Below are 24,838 nucleotides of genomic sequence, written 5' to 3' on the forward strand. Positions count from 1 at the left end.
TTCTGCAGAGACAGCTGCCTCTTTCTCCTTGAGCTCTTGTAGGCCCTCTTAGCCCTTCTGAGAGGGCTTCTGTCTCTCTTCTTTCCTGGTGTCTCTGCTCCTGGCAGCACGTTTGCAAATTGTGAAGGTTAAGCACGTTTGTGAAGCAGCTTCAAAGGGGGCAGCTTTCCTTAGCTGTTGGCTTTTGAAGCTGGCTGCCAAAAAGCCTGTTCTGCGAGTCTGGATTTGACACTGAGATGAAATAAGTATTAATCTGGAAGTTGTATTAGAGGTGCCCAAATACACCCTATAATTCGCTGTAGTAATTGAATGGTGTGTGTGTAATCGCCCAGCCACGAGGGCTGTGTGTAACTGGGTGGAGAAAAACAGCCTCTGATCTGGCTTCCTCTGAATGCTCTTGTTCGGACATAGCGTCTTTGGAACAGAACAGTATTGACTCCTGCACTGTAGTAAGTGCCAGAGAGTGACCTTGAGAGCTAGATATCAACGTGGAACTATAGACTAACAATTGTGGTTGAAGACCCTCCATGCGCTTCTGCGAGGCCTGGATCCAAGCTCCTGCCCAGCTTTCTTCCTCCAGCATTTTCAAGTGGATAGAGGAATCCTGACACAAGGTGCTGCAATTCAGACCTTCATGGCAGCCTTCTCTGAAGTGGCCAGTAGCCACTGATGCCAGCACTGGCCCAGTCTTTAAATTCCCTTGCAAACTTGTGTTCGTTACCAGCACCCGGAGGGCGCTCATTGGGAGTATGGGCCCATGCTGGTGTGGACCAGCGAGTCTGGGATGATGTTCTGCTTGCCACAGGTGGAGGCTGCAGAGCACCACTGTCCCGCTGGCTAGCGAGAACAGCAAAACAGTGCTTCGAAACGCTCAATCTGGTAAAAAGCTGTGGTTTATCTGTCCCTGTCTGTGTGTCCTTGACCCCAGGGAGGCTGTATGGAGCTGATGACTTCTTGCCTGTGCTGACATACGTATTAGCCCAGTGTGATATGCTAGAGCTGGATACTGAAATTGAATACATGATGGAGCTGCTGGATCCCTCGTTACTCCATGGAGAAGGTACATTCTTTCCTCTTTTTTAATTAAAATAGAGTAAAGGAGTAGGGAATGCAGATTTTCCTTGATAGCACAGTTGCTATGATGGTGTTTAACTGGAAATCTCTTCAAGAAGACGATTAAAGTCATTGATGTTACTAGCATAACGAGACTCTCCTAATTATTTCTACCTTGGGGTATGAAAACCCCAGCGTTCCTGGTGGGATGTGCCGAGCGCGGACTTGAGCGCTCTGGGAATCTACTGGTGTGGTTGCTCTTTGCTTCTTTCCAATATTTGCTTCTTGCAAAATATTTTTATGAGCCCTGGGAATGAATTTCTTAGGGCAGGCATGGCTGAAGGCCGAAGCCGACTGTGGACAGGGAGATCTGTTCCCTTCTCTCTGCCTTCATGCTGGTGTTTTTAGCACAGAGATATTCTGCAAGGCCTTAGCAGGCCCCGGAAACCACCAGTTTGGGAGAAGGTCAAAAGGCTCTGTGACCAAGCTCAGCTGTGAATTTAAATATATATGTGTATATATTTCCTGTCCCTACTATGTTTAGACTTGGAATTGCCATATCCTTTTGCAAGCTGGAATGTGTGAGAGGTGCGCCAGGCCCCTTCAGCCCTAGCCTGTCCCTGTCCCCTGCCTCTGCATGCAGAGCATCCTCTGGTGCTCAGAATGGTGCTCAGGAATCTGAGTATGGAAAATACTTGAGATGTGAGGCCGGAGATCATTAATGTGCTTGAAAAGCAGAAACATCTACTGAACTGTGAAGTCATGTTATTTTTAATTCAGCAAAAGGGGTCTGTCTATTGGCTGGCTCTGTCTTTGGCACCAGGTGCACTAAGCTGCACAGGAAAATTGTTGAGTGCTCTGGGGTTGTGCAGTTCCAGTGTTGTCTGACTTCGCTAATGGCTCTGGCCTGTGTTTTATATATGGAACTTGTTGCAAAGCTAAAGGCTGAGAGGATGTTCTCTGTCATGCTGGAAATAACTGCTGTCAGCATAGATTGCATCTTTAAATGACAGCCGGAATAGACTGTGCTGCTCTTAATGGGATACTTCCCTTTAACTAGTTGACTTGGAAAATGAACTAAAGCAAAGTGTATTTTTCCCCAGGTCACTGAGGACTCTCAGCTCATGCGGAGACTCCTTTTCCTTTGTAATCTGCAGTATCTTTATATACAGTCAGCAGTTGCCTTGGCTTTATTTATTTCATTTTCCATTCACATAAGGGAGGTGAAGTCAGGAGGATTGCAGACACATTTCCCAATATCTTTGGCACCCTTGGAAGGAGGAGAGCAGGATGTTGATAGCGGTGGCTCTTGGGCACTGCTTCACTGGAGGGAGCTGCAGCGCTTGTATTAGCTGCAGGCTGAAGTACGGAGCCTCCGAGTGGGTAGTAGAGAAAAAAAAACAAATGTAGTAAAGAGCAATTCTAATCATGTCACCAAATTTGCTGCTTCAAATTACATGGCTATATGGGAAGAGTGATTATGAACTATTAATTTTTAGTTTTTCTACAAGTGTCAATAGTAGTAGCATTACCTCATTACCTGCTGCAGAATGCTGCTGTCTGGGAGAGAACAAGCTGCCTGCTATATCTTTCTTTGCCTATAAATATTTAGTCAACAAAGTACAAGGACTTTCATTTACACGTACACATGCAGATAAAGAGGTGCAGCAGATGTGCATTTTTTCTGTGGTCAGCCCGAAGCTCTAGGGTGCTGTTTGTGACCGTTCTGAGAAGTCCCTCTCTTGCTGTCCTCGCAGGAGGCTACTACTTGACGAGCGCGTACGGAGCTCTGTCCTTGATCAAGAACTTCCAGGAGGAACAAGCTGCCCGGCTGCTGAGCTCGGAAGCCAGAGATACCCTCCGGCAGTGGCACAAAAGGAGGACAACTAACAGAACGATACCTTCAGTTGATGATTTTCAGGTAAAGTGCAGGGCTTAGAGAGAGGGGAAAAAAAAAATAAACACAGGCAGAAGGAGTGATTGTTTGCTTGGAAATTTCCATTTGAGAGGTGGGATTCTTTATGATTCCCTTGGGGACATGAAGGAAGTGAGGGGAAGCAGTGTTGAGATACGGGTTATGAGTTTTCCCTGTTTTTCTTTAATACTTTGCACTTTTTAACATTTCATTTGTGATGCCTAGAAGAAAATACTAAATAATGCATCTCCCCCTTCCATCCTCCCTTTTCCATGGGCAAAGTGAATCCTATCGTAGATTTAATTTCTTTGTATGCCTTGCTGTTAAGAACAACAGATCTAGACTTCCAGAACTGTGGATCAGCACAGCTCCCCTGGCAGGGAATGGCACACAGCTGAGGAGAGAGCAGCATTGATTCTACACTATAAACATCTTCATTTTTTTTTTATTTCCTCCATTTCCTACTACTTTTCCAGAGGAGATCAGTAACTTCAACTGAAGAATAAGTCTGGATTATTTCATCTTCTAAAATCAGATCCGTGGGTCTTTCATGTAAAATCATGGTATGCTGTTGACTGGCTGTTCAGATGGATCACTTCCTGCACTGAAGCAAGGAAGATGATGGAAACGAGAAATAAGGATTTATTTCTTTGGTTTAGCTGTTTCCTGTTGATATCATAGCCCAAAGTTTCTGACCTGGCTAATAACAACCATCAATCAGTTAGGATCTGGTTAGGATCTTGAGAAATAAAAGCGGAGGGTTATCAGAAGACAGTGAAACTTCTCAGTTGAGGCTCCTTGAGCAAAGTCTGTGCCAAGGACTGCAAAGCAACACTGAACATGGAGGAGCTGGGGGAAGAAGCAGTCTCGCATGCTGTGCTTCTCTTCAGGAAGAGGGCTGCTCTGACTAGCAGAGATCCTGAGCTGTGGTGACCACATCAAGCTGGTCCATCTTGCTGAGATCCATTTTATATTCGCTTTTCTTTGGTTAGGCGAAGTCTCGAACTCTTCCAATCTGACATTCTTTTCAGGAAAAAAAAATGCAGCATTTGTAGGAAACTTCATATTCTTGCATCTCCTCTGAATGACAAAATCTCAGAGGATTTTGGGGACAAAATCTCGCGTCTGCCCCACTTTCTCTTGCTGAGCAGAGACACTTGAGCCAAGCTTGGTGCACGGCTGGATGAGGATGCTGTGGGAGCTGGGAGAAGAGCTGTGCCCAGGGCTTCTCATTGTGTTGCCTGTTTCAGAACAGAGCCTTGAATCCCCAAGATCACACTTGTGCCCGGTAACGCCTGGCACAGATTCACGCACTTTGCTGCCTGCTCAGAATGCCAGTTTTCAGTCTAATTTACCCACAATCTGCAGTCCTGAAATAAACTACCTGCCCTGTGGACACGTACGTAACACCACAACTTCAGAAAACTAATTCTTTCCACTTTGGACTGGGATGTGCTCGCTGTATTTCTGTGGTGCTGTCTCTGTGGACCCTCCAACTTTCGGACCCTCAGAGGCCTTCTGCCTCCTTCCCTCTCTCCCTCCATCAAGAGGATGGAAAAGCAAAAATCCCAAATGTCAATGATAATTAAATAGATTTTTTTTGATACTGCATAAATGAATTTGACATTTATTATGAGTTACAGGCATTGATGTAACCTTCAGTCTCCTCTTCATGCAGTCCTATCCACTTAAAAGCACGTGCATTTAAAACAAACATCCTTTGTGTGTTCATTACACACAAGTTAGAAGTTAAAACTGGGGGGCATTTTGTCTTATTTAGGGATGCTCCTTTATTAGATCCTTAGGCTGGATAAGAAAAATGGATTAGTTCTATTCAGTCAGGTTCAGTCCCAGTGATTTAAATGTTGCTTCAGTGTTTCAGTCTGCAAGCGCTATCCAGGAATGTTTATTTAAAGAAATAAATTTTAAAATAAAAATGTTATTTTGATCTTAAATAATTTAAGTCATACGAACATTCTCTTTGGTCTTAGCTTTTAATAACTTGTATGAAGTTTTTACCCTAGTGATTTGGCCCGTTTAATTTATTCTGCATGCAGTCATTGGTACCAGCTCACTCAATAAATACTGTCACACTGTCATCCTCTTACGCATTTCACCTCCTTTAATTTTACTGCTTCTCTTAGGCTTTAATTCCAGATAAATTTCTCTTAAAGAAGCCTTGCACAGCAGGCTGCCTTGTTCATGTGTCCAAAACATGACTTTGCCCTCTATTTTACATTCCAAGCACTTTTTGGAAGGTAGAATTGTGCAGTTTGGGGCGTATTGAGCCATGTTCATCCATGTTTCTCGAGCTGTGGGCTTTCTCCATAGAGAGAGAAGGTCACTGGATAATTTGATTACCTTTTACATGCTGCAGAATAAGAGTGCACACATAGTTATCCTGTAGTAACTTGTTTTGGGCTCAACACCCTTGTTTCAAAATTGGCAGAAGCCTCTGTTTTATGATTATTTTTTTCTTTCTGGTTAATGTGTGCAGCTTCTGTAGTTCAGGCTGACCCAGCAGCGGGCACGCTGCCTCAGAGCTTTATTGTGCTGCTCAAGCATGTTTTTCTCCTGTGTAAAGGCAGGCATGAAGTTCCATGAAAACTGCTGGGTCTTTCCACATGCTGTCTATCTGCTGGCTCTTAAAGGCAGGGTTAGGCTGTAAACCAAGGCAAGGAGGATGAGGGCTCACCGAGTTTGTCATGCCCACCACATCGGCCACAGTTTCACACCATCACTGTCACCAGCAGGCTGGTCATAACTTACAGGAACTGTGGAATCTCTTTCACCATTAGAGCAGGAAGATGCTTGCTGCTTACTGCTGACTCCACAGCTTTCAGAGGATGAGATTTTTGGCTTTCTTGTTTTATTTTTGCTGTTGATTATTTTTTTCTTTCTTTCTCAAGTTTCTCACATCTGTTTACTCGTTCCACAGAATTACCTTCGAGTTGCGTTCCAGGAAGTTAACAGTGGATGTACAGGAAAGACCTTGCTAGTAAGACCATATATCACTACGGAAGATGTGTGCCAGCTCTGTGCTGAGAAGTTTAGAGTGGACAATCCAGCAGATTACAGCCTCTTCCTTTTTGTCGATGACACCTGGCAGCAACTGACAGAAGACACCTACCCGCAGAAGATCAAGGCCGAGCTGCACAGCCGCCCGCAGCCCCAGGTCTTCCACTTCGTCTACAAGCGCATCAACAGCGATCCCTATGGTGCCATTTTCCAAAACAACGACGATCCTGCTTCTTAAAACCAGCAGCTTGTTGTTGAATTCATGTTGCTCGTTAGCTAAAAACGCCTTTGCTGCCTACCTGGGGAGGTAAAACAGGGTATGCAGGTCTTAAACCACAGATGCCTAGTAAAACACGTGCCGACGCTTGTAGCGTTGTTAGAGAAACGCCATGTACGCCACACGCGTGGCCAGTTACGTGGAATATTCAACCAGCGGGTTTGAGCCAACAGCCCAGGAAGCTGGATTTCTGGTACCACAGACTTCAGAAACATATTAAACATGCTGTGGCCCTCTGCAGGTCTCCTGCTGCAGCGTGCCAAAATCTCATTTCCTCCACTCATCCTTTGGCCAAATGTCATTTTGATTTAAATGTATGTATGCTAGACAAATGTTTCGGTGAACTGGCTGGTACACGCTCACTTTGACCAGCATGAGTTTGACAAAACTGTCCGATGCAGGGCATCAGTTAACTCATAATTACCTGGATGGTTGCATCCTTTTCTATTTTTTTTTTTCATTACAGAAAATCTCCATGTTTTTATATATATTTCATAGAAATTTTATAGCAGTTGCAGGTAAACTGTCAGGGTTGTTTTTTAAATATTTTTTTAACTATAAAGTATTATATAATTATGCATGTGATTTTAACATTTAATATACAAGAATAAATCTCTTGCTGGTTTTAGAGTATTGCATTAAAAGTCTCTGTGGTTTCTCTTTTTTCATGTTAAAGGAGGTTTTTTTTATGAAAATTGTTATCTGTAATGAGATTGTAACCTTGGCACTGGTGATCTCAGTGCCTTTATCTGAACTTGATGTACTGTTACCTGGATTATTGTTTATATGCATTGTTTTAGATAGAGAAGTGATTTTGGAAGATGGAGATGAAAGAAAAGGATGTAGAGAAGGGGTAGAGAAAGATTGTAGAGAACTTAATTTAGGAGTAAAATGTGTTAGTCTGCTGGTTCAGGCTCCTTGCAGAAAGAGAGCAAAGGAGGTTAGTAAGAAACTTTCCCGTGCACAATATTGTAGATATGCACATGGATTTGGCAGCACCTATCCCAGATACTGTTTGTGTTAGCAGAGCATTAGATAGCAAAAAGTGAATGGGAACACTAACTGTTTTGTATGGTCTGTCAGCATCATCAAAAGGTGCTTTGGACTGAAAATGTATGTTGTAGCATTTCATGATTCCTAAGTTACTGAGTAGGTGATACACGAAAGCCAGAGTCCTAAATACACAAAGGTAAAATGGGGTTAAATGTGTGTGTTCTTGTGACTTGTCTAAGGTGGTAGATGCTGTGGGTGACGCTGTGGTCCCTCAAGTCAAAGAGGACTGTTCTCTTTGCGGGGACTGAGGGCTCTCCTGAGGTCCTCGGAGGACCGTCGCTCCAGGCAGGCGATGACAAAACTCTGTCCCGAGGAGCGTGTATATTGTAGTAGCCTGTATATTGTACATACGGAGATCTGTACCATTTCCCATGTCAGTTTGCCATGTATCTGAAACCTCCGGCACATGTTGGTATTTCATTTTGTAAATGATAAATGGAGGGTTTTGCACATAATACATTGTAATAATGAACTTCACCGCTATGGGATGTTGTGTGCTTTTTCTTAGAAATAGTTTGCACCATTTTTTGTGTGTATTTTTGTGTATCAGTAGTCTCCTAGTACTGCTTTTTGTACTTCTTGGCTCTATTTAAACTCTTTGAAAGGATGCAAGAAGGGAGCGTTAGCTTGTGGGAAGCAGCACTGCGAGAAGCTGATCGCTTTAAGTAGTTTGACTTCAGACCAAAAGGGCAAAATAATTTTGGCAGAGAGTAGTGGGAAACTCAAAGCCGGGAATATGAAATGGAGGAAAGCAGAAAGTGCCAGAGGGAGCACGTGCCCCAGCCACCTCAAGGTGATTCCGCTGCCCATTCTTGTGCAACTTGTTCCTTTTGAAAATCTGTTTTGCTCACTTCTCTGTGAGCAGGGGAAAAAAAATGCTTACTTATCGTAATGCCAGGAAACAGATGATACCAACACTCTGGAAGGGATTTTGTGGTTGCAAAAATAAGCTCCAATGAGAAGAGTTGGATGTTATGAAATAGAAGAGTGCTTTTATTTATTTATTTTTTTAATTCTTACTCTCTTTTCTAAAATTGAGAAGTTGCTGGAAAAGCTAAAGGAAATTAAGCTGGAGCTGTAATCCCTACATTTTACTCATGAAACTGGCTTAACGGGAAAGTTGGCACTGTCTTCCCCGGGGCGGGGGGAGTCTTCCCAAGGCGGCCAGGGGCCTCCAGGAGCAAATCTCGCCTTAACACCTTAAAAAAAAAAAAAACACCAAAGGGGTAGGGGCACTGCTGGCTGTAGAGGGTAGGGAAAAAAATAAAGCCTACCCAGAGCTGGGCCTGATTTCCCCCCAACAAATAAACAAATAAATATAAATAAATAAATGTGTGTAAATAAACAAATGTGTGTAAATATACAGATAAATAACGGCGTTCTGCTGCTCCTCCCCTCGAGGGGAGGAGAACAGGGCCGCAAAATGGCGCCGCCCCGCCTGGCTGTCGCCTAGCAACGGCTGGCGGGCGGAAGGGGCGCGCGGCGGCGGGCCTGGCTTCCGGCGCGGCGGCGGGACGGGACGGGCGGCGGCGGCGCCATGACGTCGCTCCGGGCATTCACCTGCGACGACCTGTTCCGCTTCAACAACATGTGAGCGGCGGCTCCTCCCGCCTCGTCCCGCTCCCCTTCCTCCCCCGCCGCCCCCTCCACGTGCCCGCGCTCGTGCCCTCCTCTTCCCGCTCTCGGGGGGCGGGCCTCGGCCTCCCTCACGGCCGCCCGCTCGGCCACCGCGCGTCGCTCCTAAAATGTCCCCCCCTTCTTGCTCCCCGCAGCAACCTGGACCCGCTCACGGAGACCGTATCCTCCTCCCGCGTGGCGCGGGGCCGGCCGGGCCGCGGCGCTCCCCGCTCCCCGCCGTCTTCCTTAACCAGGCGCTCCTAGTACGGGATCCCCTTCTACCTGCAGTACCTGGCGCACTGGCCCGAGTACTTCATCGTGGCGGAGGCGCCGGGCGGAGAGCTCATGGGTTACAGTGAGTGCGCTGTGAAAAGGCACAAGCGAAAACCCCAGAGCCTTTATTATTTACTTGTTCGTTTATTTCTACACGTTCCCGTTCATTTGCGATTTTTTAGGGGGGAAGAGAGGGTGGTGCTGAAGAGGAAGTTATCTTTAGTTTATCTGTGTGAATGCGTGCCTATAAGCAGGGGATTGACTAATTGCTCTCAGCTGTGATCTAGTATGTTTTTTTTTGTTTGTTTTTTGTTTTTTGCGTTTTTTTGAAGTTAACTGTGAGTAAAAATTCGGCTTTTGCTTTGTCCTGTAAGAGAGAGCTCAGCATTTGGACTTGGATTATGTTGAATTATGGGTTTTTTTTATTTGTTTTATTTGCTTTTGCTATTGATGTTTCTTGGAACTTCTGAGTAGAATTAGTTGTTTGCTTATTTCTTTCTTGCAACAGGGTGGTTTAGTTGGTTTGTTCTCACATTTCATGGGCATAAACATCTTTGCAGAGATCTGGAAATTAAAGTATTTGCCAGACTGTAGCTTAAAACATTTGCTGTTAAGAGGCTTTTTTCCTTTCCGTAGCAGGGCCTGTGCTGCTAGGAGTCCTGCATGGGATAGGAGTGACCTAACCCAGGGAGGGTCCTGTGCAGAAAGGGAAAGAACTACAAAGAAGCCCACCCTGTAAAATGATGACCCCTTTTGTTGTTAATCGTATTGTCTTTGCATGGCTGCAGCTTTCCCCTGCCAGGCTGGCAAAGCTTCCCAAGGCCCTTGGTGACCTAAAGTCTCCAGTAGTGGGCATGATGCTTAGTTCTGGGGTGCTAAGTGGCATTTCTGGCCCTTCTTCCCTTCAGTCTCAATCAGATCCTGAATTCTGCTCTGTTAAAGACTCGCTGAAGGTTTTTATTTGAATATTAGGTTTCAAAAATTAGTTTTCAGATTTTTTTGGAGGATCTTAGGGGAAATTAATAGTGTAAAGTTTGTGCAGAATGACATTTAGTGGACCTGTGTGCGAGCTGTTTGCCTCTTCTACAGTCAGTTGAATTTGATGTTATGATAACCTCACAAGATGCAGTTGGCAGGGCGAGGGATTTGGGAGTTAGGGGCCTTTCCATCAGGGCTCACCCAGGCAGACAGGGACTTTGGGGGTCAGGCTTCCAATTTCTTGTTAACCCACAGACATGGCTATGTCAGCATTTACCACAATCGCTGCAGTGCCTGTTTCTGTGTCGCTTTGGTTCTGTTTTGGTTAAATGTGCTCAGCTGTCCACAGCACGTTATCCCAAAAGCCCCACTGTGCTCCGTGTGTTTGCAGTAATGGGTAAAGCAGAAGGCTCCGTGGCCAGGGAGGAATGGCACGGACATGTTACTGCCCTCTCTGTCGCACCCGAGTTTCGCCGGCTGGGCTTGGCTGCTAAGTTGATGGAACTGCTGGAAGAAATCTCAGAAAAGTGAGTAGCACGTTTGTTTTTATCATCTTGTTAAAATAATCTTGCTTGTATCTTACTAAAGGAATCTTGCTGCAGATCTTTGTCCATGGTTTAGTTATTTATGTGGATACAGACACGGACTTTTCCACTAAACAGTGTTGTGATTCACTCGGATTCCCCTGTGGTTGGAGAAAACAAGCGTGATGACTGCAGCTTGGCAGTTTAAAATCCCATAGTTTCTGTGACTTGCCAGGATAAGTAGGGAGTAGCCCACTTTTCTTGGTAGGAAAAATTTCACAGATTATCAGTACTATTTCCTGTAGTGCCCATGAAATCACTGAGCAGTAGTTACGGACTTTGTGTGACGCCACCAGGTGCAGCACTGAGTTGTGTGCTTGAGGCAGCATCTTAGCTCACTTTGGCTGTCACGCTGGGTTACTCGTACCTGAGAAAATGAAGTTCATTTCAGCCTGATTACAGGCTATGGGTTATTATTTGGAAATAGGTTTGCAAGCTCTTCCTTACTTTCTTCTATTTATTTTTTACAAAGAAAGGGTGGATTTTTCGTGGATCTCTTTGTGAGAGTCTCAAATCAAGTAGCTGTAAATATGTATAAGCAACTAGGCTACAGCGTATACCGGACGGTGTTGGAGTACTACTCTGCCAGCAACGGAGAGCCCGATGAAGATGCGTATGGTAAGTGCCTGAGAACCTCCCCATGTGCATCTTTGTTGTGCACAAGTTGTGCATCTCTGGGTGCGTTTGTTCTCTTCTTTAATGAAACTCAGTTCAGATAGTCTGTTGAGAGTGGAACTTTGTGACTTTAGGAAGCTTTCCCTGCTGCAGAGTGCTTCAGTTACAAACTTTCATCATGGAGTATACACGTTAGGTACTCTCGATGGCAAAAAACCCTACCAAGCATGAGCAAACAAATAATTACAAAGATGTGCCAGTCTGTGAGGAAGATTAAAATATAAATGCAGCTACTTAGCCAATTCTCTGTTAACATAAATGAAATACTACCTTCCTGTTACTTCTAGATTTTAAGTATCCCCCAGTGAGGCTTGTGTGGCCATGTTGCACATCATCTCCCTTCTTGCATCCTTCATTTGATTTGAAGGAGCCCTGTGAAATACTACAAGAGACATCTGCTTTTGGGGCAGATGCCTTAAAGCCCTTTTTAACTTGCTGTTTCCCTTAGGGTCTGTTGAATTCTGTGCAGTGTCTGAATTTATAACATTGCTACTGGACTGTTCTTGATGAGAAATAATCTTACTGTAATAGCAAATTCACTTTACTATGGCTTTGGGTAATGTCTATCTTGTTATAGTAACACTTACTTCTTTTGAAACAGATATGAGAAAAGCCCTTTCGAGAGATTCAGAGAAGAAATCAATTATACCTCTGCCACATCCTGTGAGACCAGAAGATATTGAATAGCTGTAAGCTGTGATTCTCAGGCAACCCACTATGAGCATCAGTTTTCTTTTTTCTCCTTTCCCTTGAGCTTAAATGGATGAGAAACCTTATGCTCAATGCTTCTCCTCTTCCCTCTAAAACTTCAAAATAATACTGAGACATCTGCTTACACTGCTCCTCCCTTCTACTTCCCAGAAGCTTAATTAAATGTTATACTGACATTGTTTACAGTAAATATGAAGAAAAAAAAAAAGAAGACAGGAATCAATTTTCATTCTTAAGCCTGAGAGTCACAGCTATGCAGTTCTTATTCATGCTTCCTGTTTGAAATGTTGAAATTTGAAATATGTTTTTTGGAGGAGGGGAAGGAAAAAAAAAAAAAAAACTTGTACAATACAGACAAACTGTGTGATGCTGATTTCTATACACTTGTCTTTTAAGGGTTAATTTCAGTTACATTTAACTTCTATTACTCTCCTTCCTAAGTGTTTCTGGGATGAAAACTTATTTTAGTAGGAAGCGGAACTGGTTACAGTTGTCAGTAGGATTTATTGTTTTCAACCATCCTTGTGATCAAAATCTGTGCTACAGAATTACTGGAAAATATATCAGGAATGACTGAAGGCATCTTTCTTGTTACAAAAGTACATTTGGGGTCCTGCCATGCTGATATCCTTATATCAAGCGTTCCTGTGATGGTTTCTGGGAGCCTTAGGAGAGACAGTCCTGGATTTGAAAACAGAGCTGCAAGCACTGCTGCTTTTCTTGCAGTTCTCAGAACATTGACAACAGCTGCAGACTTCTGCACTTGCTTTTCCCTTGCTGTGGTTAAAAATACAATGTTAAATGGAATCACCTTAAAATATGCTTTCTTTTTCAAGCCAAAAATAGTTTAAGTCAATAGTAGTAAAACTCTTCAGCTACATTTATTCATCCTCAGTGAAAATACTGTACAGTACCCTCCCAAAAGGAGGGGAAGTCAATGTTTTAAGACTGGCTTTCATCAATGTCTTTGTCAGGATCCGTCTCCGCAGCTTCACTCTCCTGTTGCTGCTTCTTCCACAGTTTAGCCATAGCGAGGAGTTTGAGGTTGGGCTGGTTGGCAGTATCTTCGGGGAAAATGTAATCATAATATTCCTCCCAGCCAGCATCAGACTAGGGAAAAAAAAATTAGGCTGCATGTTAATGTTAGCTCTCAAAATGCGCTTCTAATGAGTTTTAACAGTAAAATGAAATTAAAATCAGTGTTTGTTAAACTACAACCACCAGCTAAACTGGGCTAGCTGGAGGGGTGTGAGACAGTACAGCTTCCACTAGGGGTAAGGAGCAGAGGCAGGAGACCTGGTGGATTATGATTTTTCAAAGAAAGCTGAGAAACAGATATTATCTGTATAGAACTACCTGAAGCTGTTTTGATATGTCTGCTGGAGCATTGGAAGTAAAACTAGCTTGAGCACTTGGCATGCAAAATATTTGGAGTGGAATCCATCTCCCAGCCCTACATGCTGAAGAGCAAGGAGCTCAGCAGCACCTGATTAGGCCAGTGCTTTGCTACTACAATGAAATTCCTGCACAGTTACAGCTACCATCCCAGCTGGATCCGCTCCGTGTCTGAGATAACAGCCAAAGCCACCACGAATTCAAGGCAGTTACTTGCATAATTTCTCATTATTCTTACCCCGTCTTCAGCCTGAAGTTTTCTTCTCTTCTTTATTTTTTCAGGCATAAGTTTATCTATCCTCTCTTTAGTGGTATCAGTTCCAAACTCCTGTTCAAAGTTTCTCCAGGATTCCAGAAGCATGACTCTCTCCTCCTTCTCCTCGCAGTTCCGCATTGCCTTATTAGCCTCTTCGTAAACTTGCCGGCATCTTGGCAAACTCTCCTCCTTCCCTGCAGAAAGCTCAAACTGTGCAAAACTGATCCATACCTGTAGGGAAAGTAAATCAAAACCAAGTTGTTTTGTTTTGCTTTATAAATAAGTAGGTAATTCTAACCTTCATGTAAGCCACTTGGGTGACTTAATTGTAGTTGTTTTGGATGAAGATAAATCTGTTTGATTTTAGTCAAACTACAGCATCAAACTACACTGCAAGGAAAAAAAGTTAGCTGTAAGGGCTTTGTGTGTGTGTGTGTGTGTGTGTGTGTATATGCTTCCCCCCCAGTGTTTTTTGTCATAGAAGTCAAAAGCTGCTCTGCAGGAAGAAGGCTGCTTTAGAAAGCTTTTGTAAAGCTCTTCTTATAGGAAAAATAGCTGCTGTTAAACACCATTAATATTTTTTTTCCACATTTTCATGGCACAGCCCTAGGGTTCATAGCTGTGTTGGAATAGCCACACAAGGAGCGTGGCCAAGGCTCTCCCAGGAGCACAGAGCGTAACACAGATGCAGTCAGTGTTCTGGGTACCTACTTTAACGTGCTGGGTCCGCTGCAGTAACCTGCGGTACAGGTTTCTTGTGTTATCATACTCTTCTTGCTCAATTTCAAAATCAATATAGGATTTCCAAAGAACCTGTAAAAGAGAAGTCTCTGCTTACGTTCACAGCATCTTCAAACAACACTGTATCTGCTGCTGAGATAATGGGGAAAAATACATATTTCATAAAGGTAGAGCATGGGTGAACACAGAATTTGTAGAAATACAGTTGAGAACTCTATATTGTTTGACTGTACTACCAAGCATTTATGCTAACTAATAACAAAGCTTGTGCACATCAGCTGGTGAGAAACTAGCTCTTTAGGGATAGAAAAACGCCACTGTAAGTATATTTCCTCCTCCCTGTTTTATCATGGGTTTTATTGCCCCAAGTAACCTGTCACAAAAGAGGCTAAATTAGGGTCTTAGTCTATGATAAACATTTCTGTTCAAATATTTATATTTTACCAGTCACTGGGCAATAAATGCCTTAAAATTTCATTACCTCCAAGTTGCTGTCTCCCCTTACCTCGGGCATGTCCAGCCGGGGTTGGCCAATAGCCAACTCATATATTGCACGGGCTCTGTCAATATCCCCCAGAATGGTCTCCAGTTCGGCAAATTTAATCCACGATGTGCAGTTCTCTGGTGCAAACTCCAAGAATTTTTCATACAGCTTTCGGCAACGATCAAATTCTCGCAATTGTAATTCCAATTCAATATAACCTTTGAAGAGTTTGTTTTTTGGACATTTACCTATGGATGTCCCCTGTTTAAAAAAAAAAAAAAAAGAGAAATAAACACTCAGAGGTCTTGCAGAAAGATTTCACACTTCGCTGTTTTCTGAACAACCTTTTACTGTTTGGTAGTTGAATTACAAGTCAAATTTGAGCAGTTTATCAGGCTGATCAGGACCACTATGAAATATAATCAGCGTCTACAGAGTGAGTGTGCATCTACAAATATTGTTAGAAATTCTGAAAACAGAAAGTCTTCTAAACTTGTTCAATACTCTTAAGTAATATGGATTCCCCATGAATTATCAGTTGAAATCAATCCTGACTCATTGAAGAAAGCTCTGCAAGCAGTTCCCAAGTACCTTATTATATATATTATATCAAGGGAAACTGGCTCCTGGCCCGCCACTACTATTTAACATGGGACAAAGGAACTGCCTGCTAAAATCTAGGTCCAGTCCAAAACATGACAGCTGGTTTGATGGCTGCATCAAAAATCTGCTTTCCAAAACAGGATGTGACATACTACAGATCAGTCTGTCAAAGAAATAGAACAACAGAAAGAAAAAAAGACTATCAAAAAAGAAGCCTCAAAGAAACTGAGCAAACTACATTTCCAGATTCACCAAAGTGGCCTTTCCAGAATCCACTCAGTCAGTCATTTACCCCTAAAAATGAAGGCAGGGGCAGTGTGGTATCAGTGAAACACCAGTGTTTAGCAGTGGTCTCTCAAAGCCAAGTGTGAAGAGCAGCACCCCCAAGGACAGACAGTTGTGTTCTCCTGCAGGGAGATATTAACAATCTCCCGGTGGATTTAATCCCTCTGCTTCCTTATTACTGCTCAAGGGCAGGAGTCCAGCACACCAGGTGAAGCTTTACTAGCACCCTGGGGACAAACACAGCCCCAGGTCAGCAACAGGAGCCCAGCCGTGTTCCTGCTGCATCGCTGCTGGCCACAGGTGCAGTGGAAACCCCACCAGATTTCTCTGTAGGGCCAAACCACTTCAACCGTTACCAATACTGGCTTTCTCACTAAATGTTTCATACTTTCCTGGAGCTTATTGAAAATATCTGAAAGGAAGTTTTACATTCCAAAAGTTTTTTTCCTGCCAAAACGTATCCCCTTGTTCTGCTAACATGACAAGGAATTCTGCAGTGGAGTTCAGTTCACTCTCTAAAGCCTGTCCAAAGTCCCCGCCACTGCTTCCATTAGGAATCTGGTAGCTGGGACTCAAAACACTGTCCTACATAAGTCTCAATTTCTCAGCATCAAAAACTACTGATTTCAAAGTGTTAAAAAGCTGTTTTAGCACAGATATCATATAAGCAAATCCACGGCAGCTAGAAATTTACATGTGCACTAAGCTGATTTGGGTGCTGTTGCTATTCAGATGAGATGCCAGCTGAAATGAGAAAGCTGCATTAATTTCCAGCAGCAGCTAATTCACCGTGTCTCCAGCTACGCTTCTTTATTTAAACCATACATGGCAGGCAGTGGTGGTGCCTGCAGACTTCTAGGATGCTTTATTTAAACGGATAAACCAGCAATTTATAAAAGACCATTTAAGATCTTTTAATGCCATTCTCTTGCTGTCATTTGTTAGTTAAGGCAATTATGGAATTAACCTCTTCTTTTACTTACCAAAGCTCTTCTGGCAAGTGGAAGATTTTTCTGTCGTATTTCGAATTGTGCATACAGCAGCCATATTTTGGCAAATGTAAACTGAAAGAAAAAATGTGGTGACTGAATTAGAAGCTTAATAAATGATGCTGCATACATAGACTGTACAAATGTTACTGCTACCACAGTTCGTTGTGTTTTACCCCAACATCTTCTTCCTGTTGAAAAGTTGAGAGTTCTTAAACCAAAAGAGCCTTTCTAAGAAAGGACAATTTCCTCCGTCATGGATAAAGGCAGTAACAGCCAGCACAGGAAGTTTTCCCAAACAAATAAAATGTTTAGCTTACCACTAAATGGATTAATACCTAATTAATTATTATTGCAGATGACATGACTAATTGTCACATTAGAAAAGGAAATATATATTGCCTAAGATTTTGTGACATTCCAAGGCAAAGTTGGTTAATTGTTTTAAAGGCCATGTGGAAAGACTAATTAATCTCACTGCCACAGAAGAGAAAATCAGTCTCAAAGAGGTGCAACCCTATAGATGTTCACCTGAGGAGGGAAACAGGCAAGCAAGGGGAAAAAAATAGAGATAAAGTTCTCCCCTATTGCTAACAGCACTAAACTATCCTCTGCCTACATGCAATTTCAGCTTTTTGAAGTAAACTGGGTAACTTGAAAATACCCTTGCATAATGCCTGTACTATGTTGCTTGTACTAGGCAACAAACATCAGTGTGTGGCCTGCTGTCCCCCACTGGGCATGTAATTTGTAGCCATCTAACAACTGAAGAAAGTGCTGTCAATTTTGGAAGAAAAAATTAATGCTGCTGGAAGGGAGGCCACTTAAAATCTTGGGTAAATACCTCCCCTGTTCCCGAGCAGAAGCTTTACGAAGGTGCCAGTATCGTTTGGAGGGGCACACGCACCAGAACCACGTTCTCTTCTCTGCAACTGACTGAGGATAAAGCTTCAGGACTAGGAAGTGGTGAGAGCAGGGAAAGAAAGCTCAAGGATCGTGGAGGTTTTAAGCTAAGACTTGATCCAAAGTGCTGAGGAAGCCATACCTTCTTGTGTGGAAGGAGCTCGACACACGCCTGATACACCTGCCTGGTTCGTTCTGGATCCTGCAAGAACAGGCAAGATTAAATTCCTCATTCACGGCTGAAATCACGTTGCATTTTGAATTATGCAATAGTTGCCACACAGAACAGTACTAGGATATGTTTAAGATCAGATGTTTAGAATCCTGTATACTGTATCCTATATATATATATATATATATATATATATATGTGCCTACTTAATTGTGTGACCTTCTAAGAGTCAGTGAGAGTAATATTTTAAAAAAAATAACAACAAAACAAGGAGTGGCCTCCATAAAAATTCTTTTGGGGAAAAAGAAAATCTTTAATGGACTCTGAACAGCTATACTCTAACATTAAAAAACTGATAACAAACAGAGAATAAATACCTACACAACCTCAGAATTTCTGGCTGCTTCATAGAAAAACTTCAGAAATACTTTTGCTTAATACCAAACCATTTCACAAGTCCAGACAACGGTCTGGAACTGGTGATTCAAATAGAGCTAGAAAGACCTACTTCTGCTTTTATTGATCAGCATATTTCTAGATGACTTAGGGTGAAAAAGAAATACTTTTTCTTTTTATTCACGTGCAGCATCCAGATCTGCCTTGTTAGGGGAAGAGGAAAAAACCCTCTTAAATAGCTGATTACACAAAACAAGATATGTTTAGTTCCCCATTTTCTCACTTATTTCTTGTAAAATGAAAGTATCTGTAGCTAGTTAATGTAAAAAAGTATTTGGAAAGGAGAGAAAAAATAATGGAGTTTGTACTACTTACCTTTGCCTCCAGCTCTTCATATAATGCATAATTAATCCAAAGATAGATGTATCTCTTCCAGTGCCTCTTCTCCTGAATCGGGGGAACGTTGGCAATGGCTCTTTCATACACTTCTCGCACTGTTTCCGCGTCTGCATCACTTTCAACTAACCTCAAATAGTCAAACCACGCATCATAATTATGTGGATTTGCCTTCCAGAAACACAGGAGCAAGGGAATGAGAGAGAAACTTCAATAACTCCGAAGTAAAAAAATTCCATTCCTTTACATACAGTTTTTATTCAGACTTTCTCCTTTAAAATGGCTATTGGAATATTAATCAAAGCTGCCAGTCTTGGGTATAGTAAAGATAGGCTTTTGAGGGGGTGGGTTGAAATTTATTTGTTTTTAATCTACAAAAAAAATCTTTTAGCGAAGACTGACTGGACAGTGAGAGGGTAAGCTGAAGCAATGAAAATTTGCAGTGTTCAGCAATTCAGTGAAAAATAGGTAGATTTGGCACGTTTATTTCCCAAGAGAGATTTATTCACAGAGGACTCCTGTAGAAGCTGCTGTGTAATGGAAGTTAAATAAGTTACCAGCTAAACTGCACATCCCCCTAAGATATCTGCAAATGTTCAAGTTCTCACTGCAGTCACAAATTCTGCAGCCACAATCTATTTAGACTGCAGAAAGAAAGAAAAAAAAAAAGGGAACAGAAACTAGGTAAAGTTTTCTCCCCTACAGAGAGAATTATCCCTCTAAAAAGAATAAAGAGAAAAAGGGATTTTGGGGCTTAAGCATTGAGGGTAAAGCTTTCACCCTTAGCCTTTGTGTCACAAGGTGCTCGAGTGGTTTAAGCAGCACCCGTGTGTGAGGAGCCCGGAGGATGTTTCTAATACCTACCTTCACCTCCTCTTCATACTGGAATCTCCTCTTGCTGACAATGATGTCTTCAATTCCCCTTCTATCCCCAAACTTCTTCTCAAAGATGGTGTAATTCTTGAAGAGATTTTGTGCTGCCTGTTTTGGAATTCTATCCAAGGCATATTTGTAGATCACTCTTACTCTTTCAAACTGAAAATGTTAAATGCCATTTGAATTAGGTTTGCCAAACAAATTATCTCTCCTCCCAAAAATCTGTGCTTTAATTTCTCAGTGAGCTTCTGTTTAATATTTAATGTAAACCAATGTTTTAGGACATGGCTAACAGAACTCCCTGAAGAATAAAATCTGGAAAAAAAAATAGTAATCTACAACAAGTATCACCATCTCACTCAATTCATTTAGGATGCTTAAAAGTTAATTTTAAAAGTCTGTGGTGTGTGTTTTTCTCCTTCCCCTTTGCAGAATGTTTTCATTTGCTTAATGTCCCAGGTACTTCCAAGACGGCATCTGGGAAAAACATGGCTAATTCAGCTTTTTTATTGTGTCGACAATCGACCCACAGTCTTGTAGAAACTTAGAAATCTGAGTATCTGTATTATATCCCACGGCACTACTCTTTATATTTGATAGGTTTGGGGATGCCTATCCTTTATAAAGCACATTTCTCCAGTGTCACCCAATGACAAATAAAAAAGCAGAAAAAAACTGTCTCCTGAACTCAGCCTATAGTAACAAGACCTAATAAGTTGTGTTGAAGAAGCACAAGTGCTGGGGTAATGTTAAATATCCTCGAGTTTGATATTCAGCAAGAGACTTTGTGGGAGTGGTTAGTATTAATGTCATGTATAATCAAAAAGGTCTTACTTCTTTCTGGTTCTCCTCAAATTTTGCAAAAGCCACATACAAATGTTCATCCATGTGCTCTTCTCCAAAGAACTCCACTGCCCTCTCGTATACCTTCCTTGCGTGAGCAAAGTAGCTGTGCTTCTCCTCGAAGCGGGCATACTTGATCCAGTTTTTAACATCAGGATGAACCATAACAAGTATATTTATGTTAACGAAACAGTAACAGTTGAGTTGGACATTTCAAATTCTGTTCTTCCCAGTCTGTACAGCGTCACAGACTACAAAGCACCACCCAAGGATGAGACATGCAAGGGACAGACCTTGGAAAAAGACTCTTGTGAGTTGTGAGCAGGCAAAGGCTTCAGCCATGGGAATTTGAGGGAAAGAAAAAAAATAGGTGCAGTAGGAGAGGGGAAAAGAAAAAAAAGGCAAGGGTCAGGAAGTTACGGAGCAAACGCACTAGAAAGGATATATCTCTCATAAATGGTACGTGCCCTGTCCACCTCCTTGTATCTCAGCTCAAAGTTAATATAGGAATGCCAGGCTTGCTCCTCTGGTTGCCACTCCATCCAGCGTTCAAACACCTGACGTGAGCCAGCAACATTGCCCAACATCTCTTCCATGTAAGTATACTTATACCTTAGAAAACAAGATCAAGTGTTTACAATCACTTTGTAAAGACTTAAAAGCGAAATGATTTTTTGAGGGTTCAGGTAGAGCATTATTGACATTTCTCTACCTATTGACTCCTTCCAGAAGTGCCTATAGATACTGCTGTGATTGGCAGCATGCAGATTCACAAACAGCTCTCTCCTACTACTCTTAAACCCTTGAAAAGTAAAAAAAAAACTTTCCATTTTGGGGGATTAACCCAAAGTCACAGAGAACACAGTGCACCTTTCCACGATGCCTAAATAAAAGAAATGACACCTACTCTTGGAGAGCAAAAGCCATGCTCTAAACTCTGAAAACATACCAGAACTGGTTGACCCTGGGGAGGGTAGTAATGGCTCGATCCCAGATGTTTCGGGCATGATTAACCTGGCGGTTCTTCATTTCCATCTCTGCATATTTCAGCCAGAGAGTGACATTTCTGTAGTCGACATCTAAAGCACGCTCGTAAATGGAACGAGCTCTGGAAAAAGTAAAGAGATGTTGCTGAAGCATGTTGAAAACATAATGTGTCCCCAAGACTTTGGGAGCATTTGTCAGCAAGTGTTTAAAAAGGTTTGAGAGAGATGTCTGCACATAATTACCTTTGTATTTCCTTCAGGCTTTCCTCCCATTGTGCGTACTTTATCCAGTTACTGATAACAGTTCTGTTTTTTCTTATGTTATCTTCAAAAGTCTGAGGAGAAAATTATTTCTGTAAGTAGGAAACTCCTTTGTGCAAAATGATCTTGTTATTAGCTCAGAGAATACTATTATAAGTGGACCACTTTCCAAATATTGCATCCATGCAGATATTGAAACAAATTATACTCAAAATATTTTCTAAAAATTGCATCAGAGCCACTAGAAGCATAGATCATCATATAGATAAGGACTAAGCTCAAGTTGCTGCAATTTAATAGGTAGTGTGAGATTAATAACTGTGCTCAAATCTTTTTCTTTCACCCTCAATCTCCCAGTTAGCCATTTCAAATGCTGAGTACACAAGTGCCATCTACATGTGATAGAACAGTCACCAGTTCTCAATATATGCATACATGCTTCAGCAAATGATGTTCCTAATTTATATCTAGGCATTGCTTAAATCCTAAGACATTGGCTATATCTAAAAAATAACTCAGTCTAGTTGAAAACAGTAAAGCTCATTGTTAGTGATATACTCATCTTTCTTCTGATTCATGACAGTAATTGTCAGAGAAAGCAGACCAAAACATCCAGTAAGTTTGCACAAGCAAAGATGTTCTCTTTAAATAAAGACGAACTTGTCACAAGCAAAATGATTAAGTTTGAATGCAATCAAAATGATTGCAGGGAGTTTGGACTAGATGATCTCTAAAGATCCCTTCCAACCTTAATGATTCTATGATTACTGTAGGAAAATATACTCTAAAATCTGTCCAGTAATAACATCACACAGAGCAGAAATAGCAGTTGGAAATCCATACCATTACTTTCTACTATATAGTTTAGGTGGGGGCAAAACACCAGCATTAGTTGATGTAACGTCAAACCAAAATGGAAGATACTGGGAACGATGAAGAAACTCCTCACAAACCACGCGCAAATGTTCTGGACACCAATACACCATGGTGCTCAATGTACTACCAAATTTTACGTCAAGCAGCGTGTTTATAACTTAAAATTTCTGTATGAAAATCACTTTTTTTAATTGAAAAATGTGGGGTTTAAATAGCTGCTGTTTACCTAAAAAGCCGCTATTAACGTGAAACATGTTTTGTTCGAACTGAGAAATATTACAATTTTGGTTCTTGATACAAGCAATAATATATTGGCCTGTTTGCTTGTTTGCTCGTTTTCTCCTTTACCTTCCTTTTCCGGAGTTTATAGTCATTGAGCTCCTCTACATCTGTGATCTTCTGCTGCGGCGGCGGCGGCAGAAGCTCAAGCTCTCGCTCCTTCGCCTCTCGCAAAAGCTGCTCCGCTGTGATCTGCACCTCAGCGGGCGCCTTGTTTTTCACCTGAAAAGCAAAGGGAAGGGGGTGAACTTCAAGTTTTCCCGCGCTAATACCAAAAAGGAAACATCCCACCCTGAGGAATTTTATCTTTAATCCCGGGACTCGCTGCGTCTAGTGTTACCAAAGGAGGATGTGGGGCCAAAGGGGGAAAGAAAGGAGCCTTATGGCGCGTAACAGCACAAAGCTGCTAAAATAGAAACCCAAAGCGGGGGAAATGCGCGGAGTGGAGCGGAGCGCGCGCGGGTCCCCGCCACCTTCGCCACTTTGGGGATCCGCTGCTTCCCGGCTGCCGTAGACGCCATCTTGCCGCCCTTGCCGCGCCGCGCCTCGGCCGCGTCACCTCTGACCTCACGCAGCGCCGTTGCCGTGGCGACGGCGGCGCGACGCGTCCCAGCGGCGGCGGCGGCGGCAGCGCGCGCGAGAGGCCGGGGGAGCCGCTGCCGCCCGGCGCTCGCCCTCGCTCTGGGGGCGCCGCGGAGCGGGGCAGGCGCCGCCGCGCAGCGCGGGGAAGGTGAGAGCCCAGCCCGGCCCGGCGGTGGCGGCAGACGCGGCCCCGGCCTCGGCCCCGGCCCCCACTCCCCAGCCCCGAACTACGCTTCCCATCGCCCCCTGCGCGCCCTGCTCCCGGCATGCTCCGCGCCGCGCGCCCTGGCGGCCGTTAGCGGCGCTGCAGCGTCACGTCCCGCCCGGTGACCGGGCCCGAAAGCCGTAACGGCCGTACAGGGAAAAACACTTATTTATTGCACAGCAGAGGTCGATGTTAGTAACAAACGCCAGAAAAAAATCCCTCATCGCTTCCTCTCATCTTGTCCCAGCTCATGCCCGCTGTTTTCCTTCATGCTTAGTCCAGGTCTTAGGCTCTGCAGCCTCCTTCTTGGCTTTAAAATGCAGGATGTTGTTTGAGATCTCTCTTGGGCTTAAAAGGTGAATATTTAATTAACAGGTAAGGCGCTAGAGAGGAAATTAAGAATTATCCACCAAGGAGATGAGTATAGAACTGTTCCTTTTGGTTAATTTCCTTAGCTATTGTGGACCATTCTAATAGAGCTACAGGAGTTGTGGTAGAGACAGTACAATTTATTTTTATAAATACAGTTCCTTTTTTTTTTTAATGTGTAAATGCTGCTTTCTGCCTGTCATAGTTGCTATAGTGTTTGAGGGGACATGGAGGTTGGTGTTTTTCCATACATGAATCCAAACAGCTAAATACAGAAATTCTAGTAAACTGCACCTCGCATAGCCCAAGTAATCTTAATGTTGGCCTTAAATTTGTTTTCAGAATTCCACTTTGTTTAGCTCTATGGGGATGAGATTAATGAAAGGCAATTATTTTAGCAGCCTCACAGTTTAAAGTTACTTAGTTAAATGCACAAATGAATTACGTGGACATCTTGTATGCTCGCGTTGGGATCCGCTCTTCACTTAGCCATAGTGTAATTGCTTCCAGTCCGCTGGAAAGCATAGATGTGTCTTACAGCTCAAGACACTAGAGAAATTGTCTTTGAAAGCCAGTGGTTTTTGTTTGGGGTGGAGAAGGGCCTTGATGTTATTTTCATACTCCCTATTAAAGTAAGTACATTCAAGCCTAGCTGAATGAATGAGGCAGTTGAAGGGCAGCGACTGTATCTATTTCCAGTTTCCTCAAACAACGGTTAGAAACAGTGGACATGTGTGATGCTTCTGTATGTAGAAAAACATCTCTCACTCACCAGACGGCTGGAGGA

General features: G+C 42.9%; 3 protein-coding genes across 3 annotated transcripts in view; 2 read left to right on the forward strand and 1 right to left on the reverse strand.

Annotated features, from left to right (window-relative positions):
* The window catches only part of RIN2 (Ras and Rab interactor 2), a 58,114-nt gene extending 51,031 nt beyond the window's left edge, over positions 1–7,083 (forward strand). Inside the window, exons 10-12 of the mRNA XM_088530352.1 lie at positions 929–1,060; positions 2,811–2,974; positions 5,907–7,083. Coding sequence (XP_088386478.1) covers positions 929–1,060; positions 2,811–2,974; positions 5,907–6,224 — 614 coding nt within the window. The 3' untranslated portion in view covers positions 6,225–7,083. The remainder of the gene's footprint in view (positions 1–928; positions 1,061–2,810; positions 2,975–5,906) is intronic.
* A 1,734-nt stretch (positions 7,084–8,817) lies between these two features.
* NAA20 (N-alpha-acetyltransferase 20, NatB catalytic subunit) lies at positions 8,818–12,147 on the forward strand. Its single transcript, XM_088530354.1, has 6 exons — positions 8,818–8,906; positions 9,089–9,113; positions 9,198–9,288; positions 10,576–10,711; positions 11,241–11,386; positions 12,045–12,147. Exons 1-6 carry the CDS (start codon positions 8,854–8,856, stop codon positions 12,128–12,130), a joined length of 537 nt encoding a protein of 178 aa, XP_088386480.1. The 5' UTR covers positions 8,818–8,853; the 3' UTR covers positions 12,131–12,147.
* Positions 12,148–13,010: 863 nt separating this feature from the next.
* On the reverse strand, positions 13,011–23,435 carry CRNKL1 (crooked neck pre-mRNA splicing factor 1). Its single transcript, XM_010212315.2, has 14 exons — positions 23,369–23,435; positions 22,965–23,117; positions 21,723–21,814; positions 21,443–21,601; positions 20,939–21,105; positions 20,485–20,663; positions 19,639–19,809; positions 18,754–18,945; positions 17,953–18,012; positions 16,902–16,982; positions 15,052–15,291; positions 14,517–14,618; positions 13,788–14,036; positions 13,011–13,264 (listed from the first exon to the last, which is right to left on the reverse strand). Exons 1-14 carry the CDS (start codon positions 23,414–23,416, stop codon positions 13,097–13,099), a joined length of 2,061 nt encoding a protein of 686 aa, XP_010210617.1. The 5' UTR covers positions 23,417–23,435; the 3' UTR covers positions 13,011–13,096.
* Positions 23,436–24,838: the final 1,403 nt, after the last annotated feature.

Source organism: Tinamus guttatus, unplaced genomic scaffold (genome assembly GCF_059628265.1).
Source record: "Tinamus guttatus ecotype Peru unplaced genomic scaffold, ASM5962826v1 Tinamus_guttatus_pri_ptg000367l, whole genome shotgun sequence".
Taxonomy (NCBI): domain Eukaryota; kingdom Metazoa; phylum Chordata; class Aves; order Tinamiformes; family Tinamidae; genus Tinamus; species Tinamus guttatus.

Coding starts and splice junctions, on each gene's coding strand:
- CRNKL1 (XM_010212315.2), bottom strand. CDS start 23,416: ATGGCGTCTACGGCAGCCGGGAAGCAGCGGATCCCCAAAGTGGCGAAG. Junction 21,602..21,722: donor AGCCTGAAGGAAATACAAAG/GTAATTATGTGC, acceptor TACTTTTTCCAG/AGCTCGTTCCATTTACGAGC. Junction 21,106..21,442: donor CCCAGGGTCAACCAGTTCTG/GTATGTTTTCAG, acceptor TTGTTTTCTAAG/GTATAAGTATACTTACATGG.
- NAA20 (XM_088530354.1), top strand. CDS start 8,854: ATGACGTCGCTCCGGGCATTCACCTGCGACGACCTGTTCCGCTTCAAC. Junction 9,289..10,575: donor CGGAGAGCTCATGGGTTACA/GTGAGTGCGCTG, acceptor GTGTGTTTGCAG/TAATGGGTAAAGCAGAAGGC. Junction 10,712..11,240: donor CTGGAAGAAATCTCAGAAAA/GTGAGTAGCACG, acceptor TTTTTTACAAAG/AAAGGGTGGATTTTTCGTGG.